We start from the raw sequence: 9,372 nt of genomic DNA on the forward strand, positions 1-9,372 counted from the left end.
GTTTGTCCCCAAGGAAAGTATAATAATATACACTTGTATATCAAACATGATTTTTCAGTTACGGTAGATAATTTTATCTGAAATGTGATTGTATTACCTCAATGTCAAGAATTTAATACTGTAAAATGAGCCAGATATATGACTGAACAACAAAAAAAATATTAATCTTTATTCTATTTTTGGGAATAAAGTCATTTCCTTCTTTTATCTTTCCTTTTACAGATGGCTGGAAGCAGATCCACAGAATGGAATGGAAACCACTCCTCTGTGACCATGTTTGTTCTCATTGGTCTCTCAGATGAGAAAGAGCTACAGCTCATCCTCTTTCCAATATTCCTAGGGTTCTACCTAGTAACCTTCATCTGGAACATGGGTCTCATTCTCCTAATCAAAATGGACTCCCATTTGCACACACCCATGTACTTCTTTCTCAGTTTCTTGTCATTTATCGACATCTGCTATTCTTCTTGCATCAGTCCCAGGATGATTTCAGACTTCCTTAAAATTGTAAAAACAATTTCCTTCAATGCCTGCGTCACTCAGTATTTTGTTGCAGCATGGATGGGTTTCACTGAGTGCTGCTTGTTGTCCGCCATGGCTTATGACTGGTACGTTGCCATTGGTAGCCCTCTGCAGTACTCAGTCATCATGGCTCCTGGTCTCTGTGGAAAGATGGTTGCTGGGGCATACTTGGGTGGTTTCCTTTGTAGTTTATCTCAAACAGTCTCTTGCTTTCATCTTTACTACTGTGGGCCAAATATCATTCAACATTTCTTCTGTGATTTTCCTCAGATTGTTTCCTTGTCTTGTTCCAATCCCTTTATCAGCCAAATCACTGTTTTACTGGTAAGTATTTTTATTGGGTTTGGTTCTTTGCTTATTATCCTCTTATCATATTGCTTTATTGCAGCCTCCATACTGAAAATATCGGCAGGCAAAGGTATTGCCAAGGCCTTCAATACCTGTGCCTCTCACCTGACAGTGGTGACACTCTACTACGGCACAGCCTTCTCTGTGTACTTGCATCCCAAGTCTAGTGACTCTATAAAGCAGGACAAGGTGTTGTCAGTGTTCTATGTCATCATCATCCCCATGTTAAACCCTCTGATCTATAGTCTGAGAAACAAAGAGGTCAAAGCAGCTCTCAAAAGACTTATAAAGAGAGCAAGAGGCTTGCCTCACTTAGAATAATATTTGTGCAGGTATCATTGTGTGGTGTTATGAGTTAATGCTCTGGACTGAGAAGTCAGTTTGAACTGCAAGGTCAATGATTCAATCCTACTGGCTGCTCTTTGAAAACCTTATACAGGGTCACTATGGGTTGGAACCAACTTGACAACACTCGACAACAATAAAAGCATTATTCCTAGAAGGGTGATGGAAGTAGAAATATGTAAGTGACCTTTGCAGGTCACATGAATAAAAAGACAACAAGAAGTAAAAACTTGACTTCCTAATTTCTTGGTGCCATCATTCTGAGCTGCCATCTGATGCAGTGAAACTGAATACAGTTTTAAAATCTTGTTCCCATAATTAGGCCTCAAATAGATAAAAACCTAGAAGGTGATTGGGTTTTGAAAAAGAAGTGTTCATATATATTATGTATACAAAAATGACTTGACCGTAGGATGCTATGCAGCATTTTCTCTCCTTCATAGATACCCTTCATTTCTGAAATTTGATGTTGTACAATATTCATTTATATTCCAACAAAATTAAGTTGAATAATGTGTAAAGATAATATATGAAAAAATGTTACATTTTTATTGGTATATTTTATACATTTTTTTAAATCAGCCCAAAAGAGGAGAGAAAGAGTTTGAAATTTGCCTTGGTTAACTCCCAAGTAGACTTGTTCCTTCCACTTTCCCTCTCAATCAAATGGAAGGAAGTGAATTGGGAAAGAGAAAAAGGAGGTAGATAGAGTAGAAGGGAGGGTGCACTTCCAAAGTCAAGGGTTAAGAAAATTCCTTGTTTCTATAAATAACTAAAGGGCAACAATTTTGGAGTGTAGGTGTTGATAGGACCCTGGAAACTGTGCAAAATCTTCACAAAGGGCTTCCTTGAGTCTCAGAAAGCTGAGATTGATTGATTCCAGGGTTTTCAGTTTGATACGGAAGTAGCAGAGTCACCATACTCAGGGGTACCACAGAGATTTAGCATCCAATGGAAAGAATTTAAAGAAAATATTAGAGAAGATGGTTCTTTGAGACTGGAATTCATGGGACAAGTTCACGCTTATTATATTACCCTTAATATGACGTATTACACTTGATATAGTTCTATTGCAAAGGTTTAATTTGCAAAGGTGCTTTCCAACTCAAATGCCTCCAAAGTCATTAAGAAAATCTTATGATGACTGATGAATATGGCGAGTCGGAAATAGTTCCATCAGCTAAATTTACCATCAGAGATAAAAACTCCATAAAAACCATGGTATTAAAGAACAGCATCTCAGTTTCTTCCTTCCTATTGGTGTGTTTCCTTTCATCTCTGCCCTAAGAACACATTTATGAGGATGCCCAGTTGAAGACACCAACCTTATTGTATGAGAGTGGACAGTCAGTTTCAGGGACCAGCAGAGATATTATTGTTAAGTGCTGTAGAGTCGGTTCCGACTCACAGTGGCCCTCAGCTTGAACCACTGACTTTGCCGTTCAAACCGACCTTGCAGCCCAGTGCATTAGCCCGCAGAACCACATTAGGATTCTGGTGTGAAACTGGACTCATTTGGAAAATTGCTTTTGAAAATAAATAAGCAGTTGCCTGCGGTGAGAAGCTGTTCGCTGATCTGTTAAAGGTGTTCCTCAATGATCCACTACCTCGCGCAGCATGTCACGGCGCGGCAAGACGGGCAGCAAAGCCCGCGCCAAGGACAAGTCTCTCTATGCGCTTTGACCTGCAGTTTCCCGTGGCCTGGGTGCCCCCGCTACTACGGAAAGCCCACTACGCGGAGCGGATTGGAGCCCGCACGCGGGTGCTCCTGGCGGCGGTGCTTGAGATCCTGGAGCTGGCGCGCAACTCGGCCCTGGACAGTAAGAAGATGCGGATTATATCCACACCTGCAGTCCGCAATGACGAGGAGTTCAACAAGCTGCTGGGCGGCGTGCCGATCGTTCTGGGAGGAGACCTGCCCAACATCCAGGCGGTACTGCTGCCCAAGAAGACCAGCGCTACTGTGGGGCCTAAGGCGAACGCGGGCGACAGGAAGAGCACCCAGGCCTCTCAGGAATAATCAGTTGTTGTCTTATCCACGGTGAGAGGGGACAGCCAGGCTGCCCTGGGGAGAGACCCAGGGCTGTTGGAACGTGGTTCTTGGGCCCACGCGGGCGGCCCTACTTTGATGCCGCTCGGAAGCGGGCCACCAAGGCGCAGAGGGCTGGGGGCGCAGCGTCAGCTCCCAGCGCTTTGGATTCGCGGCCCCAAAGTCTCTGGGATTCTGACTTGCGTGGTCTGAGCCGGGTTTGGCGGCGTGGAGGTGAGTCGCCTACCTGGCCCCGCATCAGCCGCTGTCTGGTTCTCTGCTTTTCCAGCGTGGTGCTCAGCCAGGGCTGTTGAGTCGTGACTTTAGTTTGCAAGCAATGATGGAAGAGAAATCAATTCTAAATTTGCTTTGGGTGCCTCCTTTGCTGCCAAGTCATGGGGCTTTAACTTCAGCTCTCTCTCCACTGGACTGTCTGCTTGGTCAGGGCAAGACCCATTTGTACTGTGACCATCTTTTCTCCAGGAGTGACTGCCTCCAGTTTGGGCTCACAGTTGGCCGCAAGGCCAACATGAATGTGTGTGTATAAAACAGACGGGCAGCCAGGCCTGCTCACTGCACCCTGATTGCCCAGCAATTCAAGCACCTAGTGGATATCAGCAAATCAGTTCATCCCTGCTGTCTTCACTGAGCCTCTGTTGGCTTCTGAAATGGAGTTTTGCATGTAACTCACCCAAAACTTATACCTTAAGTATTGGGGAGTTTCAGGTGGACTACTGTTGTTTATTAAAGTTTTGGGTTTTATTAAAAAAGAAAAGAAATAAGCATTTTTTACCTTTGGCAATATATCAGTATTCTTCTGGTATTTGGACCAAGGTCAGAGGGCAGAACCTAGAAAGATCAGTGGATTCTACACTCGTTAATATTCATGTGATTTTTAAAGTAGGATTTACTTGGTGCCATTTTATGGTCTTCAATATCTCCCATTTTTCAGTTCTTTCCTCTTCCTCATTTGCTCAGTCCCCACGAAAGAGTCTTCTTTGCATTCTGTTTTTCTTTACTTAGATTCTTTAAGAATCTCTAGTAGTGTTCTAACCTTTAGTGAAAAGAATAAACTCTAACATAGTATTTCAGATATTGCATTGGGATGTGGTGAGGGTCTGAATTCTGGTTCTGCAATTTCTTAAGTATGTGACATGAGCTGTTTGTTACCTACTCCTTTTTGCCTGTCAAATGGGAATAACAGGAAGTGAAACAATACCTGTAAAGTCTGATGTAGTGTAAAAGTCAATAACTGAGAACTGAATAAAAAACAATAATTTGTTGGATTTCAGTGGAATGTCTAAGATAAAAAATGCATATCTACATTTCCCAGTTTTTTCCACCCCAAAGACTTTTAAAATATATACTTCATGTCTCACAATTCTGTTTTTGAAATAATACTCAGTTTGATTTCTATTTAAATATAAAGCAATTAGTCACAATTTCTGGGTAGGAAGAAACATGTTGTTGTTGTTAAGTGCCATCGAGTCGGGTCCGACCCATAGCGACCCTGTACAGGGTTTCCGAGGGTGTAAATCCGACCCATAGCGACCCTGTACAGGGTTTCCGAGGGAGTAGAAAGCCTCATCTTTCTCCCGCGGAGCGGCTGGTAGTTTCGAACCACTGACCTTAAGGTTTGCAGCCCGATTCGTAACCACTACGCTACCAGAGCTCCTTAGGAAGAAACATACTAAGTCATTAACATAATGATGGAATGATTGTTTCCAAACAACTAGCCCATGCACAATTCCATTAGGGCTTTTGAAAACTGCAAACAGCACTCAGTTGTCATCTTCAAGAGCTCTGGGTTGAGAAGACACTTGGGGACCTTGAAATCAGAGTCACCCATTCTAAGTACAGGTTGTGATGGACTGTCCTTTTCAACCTTCCCTTGCTTACATTATTCTTCATTTAGAAGTAATCCCTTGTCTCATTTATTTTGTATCTAGCACAACCTAGAAAATAATCAGGCTATTTTATTTGATCAGCATTGGACATTGTTGTGATTATACAGATCACATAATAAAATCTCTGAACTTTTTCTATCAGTCACTTTTTCTTCTCCAAACTGTGCTGGGAGAAAGATGAGGTTTACTGCTCCCATAAAGATTTACAGCAATCTCCATCATTGTTTCTATCACTAAAGCCATATTTTCAAACTACTGATCCTTGCTATTTGTTTCCAACCTTGGCATATCAATAGTTATCAATGTATCTTCATTGCATGTTTGAGCAATTTCAAACTGAAGAAGTTGATAGACTCATCAATTTCATCATCTCAGATTTTAATGGTTGTTGCATAGATTTGAATAATACTGGCATTAACTTGCCTTCCTTGTAGCTGTATCATTATCCTTTTACAGACAGCATTATACTTCAAGTTATATCTTGAAATGATCTTTTTGATGATGAATTCGGCACCATTCCTCTTCAACTTGTCATTCATGGACTAGTAAATCACATGACTGTCAGATTCAAAATGGCCACTACCAGTCCATTTTAGCTCACTTATGCCTAGGATATTGATCTCTATGTGGTCCTTTTTAACATCTTATAATTTTCCTAGATTCATATTTTGTACATTCCATGTTTAATTATTAATGAATGTTTATAGCTCATTCTCCTCATTTTGAGTTGTGTCTCATCAGCAAATGAAGGTCCTGAAAGCTTTACTCTATTCTTGTCACCAAGTCAACTCCATCTTGAGAGGGCGGCTCTTTCCATTTGCATTTTGAGTGCCTTCCAACCTGAACATCTCATCTTCTGTCAATATATCTTACAATATTTCTGGCACTATTCATAACTTTTTTTCATTTTTTGATACTATATCTGACATTGTCCCACCACTTTTCATAAGGTTTAAAGTGGTCAAACATTCAGAAGTAATCTGCCTTCTTATTCTTAATCTGACTTCGTATGTATGGAAGCCCCACTCAAACCTGTGCACCACAGTTGACTGTTCTGGTATTTGAAATGCCGGTGGTATAGATTCCAGCATCACAGCAACACGTAAGTCACCACAGTATGACAAACTGACAGATGAATGGTGGGCAGATTACATGGAAATATGAGAAAAAAACAAAACAAAAAAGCTAGTCTGACAAATAGTTTCCTCATGGAGGGTAAAGTAGATACTGTTGAATCAAGAATATAAGGGAATGGAACCTAAATATTTTACCACTAAATATAAACCATTACAAGTATTTAAGTTTTAGCATTATGTATAATTATTATTTAGTTTATTGTTGGCTAATATATATATTTTAAATACTAGTTTGTTTGTTTATTGTTTTTGCCTGACTTCCATTTTCATGTTTTCTTTGAGGAGTATCTTAAAAGTATTTTGGGGAGGGGAATCCCCTTTTCTATTGTTAGCAATGATTGTATGAGTATGATTTGTTCCAACTCTAAGTTCAGAGTTAAACTCTGATTATTTTCATCTAATCAGCAAATATTATCCAATGAAGAAATTGATACATTGAAACTAGTTTGCCATATGTTGTTGTTAAGTGCCGTGGAATCAATTCTGACTCATAGTGACCCTTTATAGGGTTTTTGAGGCGTGGCTGGTGAGTTTGAATCAACAACCTTGCGATCCAGTGCTTATCTTATAGCACTACACCTGCTATACAGTAGAGGACAAAATCATCTCTTTGCATACTTCATTGCCAGAAATATGCAAAGGGATGATTTCTGGGGCTGCTTGGGAAGAAAATATTTTCTTATGGTTTAGGTATATTCAAACTTATTTGTTGGTTGTGCTGGCTCCCTTGAACTCTGCCTGAAAGCCATTCTGAAGACTCATTCAGAATATTTTTCACCTTATCAAGTCTACATCTATTTCTTTCTATTTTCACGACTCTTCTCTGAGACTTGTGAATCTAGTTACCAAACTTCCTGAAAGAATGTATTGTTAAAGAGATGTTATGTAAGAAATATTAGATAAAAAACTAGATACCACTCCAAACATATTTTCTTGTCACATATATTTAAGTGAACTTTTTAAAAAGGAGGACTGGATGGGTATAAACAAGGAGATCAAAGATGTGTTAGTGGTGCAAGTAGACCTCATATTATGATTAGAATATATTTCAGCTCGCTATTTGGACTTCTCCACTGCCTGGCATCTTTTTATCCATTCTTAATGTTCTTCCTCCATAGCCCAGGCTTTTCCTAAAACAATCTGAAGAAATGACATTGCATTATAAACTTTCAGGGCTAGAAAAGAAAGTTCTTCTCTAAGCTAGTGAGGTTGAATGTAGAGGGTGTAAGGGTAATATCATGTTGTATTTTGACATGATTAAATGCTGTTTATCCTTTCTAAGTTTTCTACACCATTTGACGGCTTTTCCTTTTGTTTTCTTTGTTCCTGCCTTTTGTCATATTCTTATTTTCTCCTAATATCCATCTCCTCCCACGACTCGTTTAAACCTTTAAACTTTAGCAGCTGGAGTATTGAGAGAGATAAGAGGAGTCATTTATGTTACATTTTCATATTCCAAGTCTTAGTAAGGTGTTTCTGTACATGATCAGCTACACAGAGTTATATCTAAATAACTTGCTCCAAAAAAGGAAGTACAGAGTTGGAACTACCTTTTCTTCAGAGTTTTATTCATAATTGATGGGGGCTTGCTGCTTCCTGGTGTCTGCCCTGATTAATAGCTCTAGGCAGTGCTTCTATGTTGTGGAGAAAAAGTTTGTTTCATAAAGACAAGGTTGGAAATGAACTCTATAATAGCCCCATTATTTTTCCTTGGAAACAAAGAGACATTCTGATATAAAATGCCTCAAAGGATTAGAACCCAAAGGGAGACCTTGCAGCCTAAGCAACCAGGGGCCAAATTAGAAGGGCTGGTCTCCTCTCTGCCACCCCAGGGGCTCAGTTATTTACACCCTGCCTAGTTGTAATTGCTTCTTCTTTCTTGTGCACTGCACACTGAGATATTTTCTTAGATTTGATAAGGTAGCTTCATAATCATTTATAAGCATTTTAAGTCCTCTTCTTTCATAAGTGAATCATTCTGATGTAGGCTCAGTCAAACATTGCTTATCTTAGTGTAGTGACAGACTGGGGAATTCTAAGTAGATAAGTTGAAATTTCTGCTCACCGTTTCTGAGTACCTGGGTATGTCATGAAGTAAAAGAAGTTAGAACCCTTTTTTGGCACTCTTTGGTGAGTCATTTTGGGATTGTTCTCTAACGAATTTAGGGTATAGGCAAAATTCACATAATTGCAAATAACTTATTATCTAAAATTTACAAGAGGCCATGGTGGTTCGTTGGGTCTGAATAGCAAATGTATAGATGGAAAGTACAAAATGCAGGCTGTATCTATTAACTTTAGAATAAATTGGGGGTTTGTAAACCTCTGATTCCTTTTATTACTGTTTATAAAAATGGGAACCCACAGACCCAGGCAAACTGTTGTGGATTATTATTGTTTTTTTGCCCACCCCCCCCCTTTTTTTTTAACCACTCAGACATAAATAAAAATTTATATCTCCAAAGGGCACATTCTGCAAGTCTGCTCCTGGCCACAAGCTCTTAGTCCTTCTCTTCTTATTCCATGAATCTAGAGCCCTCAGCCACTCTCCCTTTCCTTGCCCCCAAGTCTGCCGCCATCTCTGGCATGGCTGCGTCTCTGGATAAGGTCCCACAATCTTCTTGTGCGTTCCTCTCTTGATGGTCCTAGGGTCCTCTGTTTCTGGATTGTAAGATTACCCACTCCCCTGTTTTTGTTCAAAAGTTCTACCTTTACAATTGTGACAGTCATGATTAGTTATGATAACAGTTATTCACTACTGAATCTTACAAATCTTATCCCCATCTCTTTTCACCAGACCCATCTAGACAAGATGATAGCTATTCAGTGGGGACTCTTTCTTTCCCCTCATACTCTTAAACTAAATTCCCTCTTGAAACCTTGTAAGCCAGTCACTTCGTGCATTTTGCACCCTCATTTTAGGTAGCCAATGTGTAAGTTGCCCATCCCTGTCTACCCTGTGTACAGAGTGGATAGCATTGATACTTGATTTGATGACTCTTTCCCTCTCTGTTGGTATTTAGAGTAACTACTGCTCTGAGTATAGGTCAGGTTCATCATGAAGATATATCTTCTGTCACTGTAG

At 40.0% G+C, this 9,372-nt stretch overlaps 1 protein-coding gene and 1 pseudogene across 1 annotated transcript; both read left to right on the forward strand.

The window, feature by feature from the left end:
• Window positions 1-222: 222 nt before the first annotated feature.
• On the forward strand, window positions 223-1,191 carry LOC102836817 (olfactory receptor 5A1-like). Its single transcript, XM_006876484.1, has one exon. It carries the CDS (start codon window positions 223-225, stop codon window positions 1,189-1,191), a length of 969 nt encoding a protein of 322 aa, XP_006876546.1.
• A 1,641-nt stretch (window positions 1,192-2,832) lies between these two features.
• On the forward strand, window positions 2,833-3,235 carry LOC102830333 (annotated as a pseudogene).
• Window positions 3,236-9,372: the final 6,137 nt, after the last annotated feature.

Source organism: Chrysochloris asiatica, unplaced genomic scaffold, assembly GCF_000296735.1.
Source record: "Chrysochloris asiatica unplaced genomic scaffold, ChrAsi1.0 scaffold00381, whole genome shotgun sequence".
In the NCBI taxonomy this organism is placed as follows: domain Eukaryota; kingdom Metazoa; phylum Chordata; class Mammalia; order Afrosoricida; family Chrysochloridae; genus Chrysochloris; species Chrysochloris asiatica.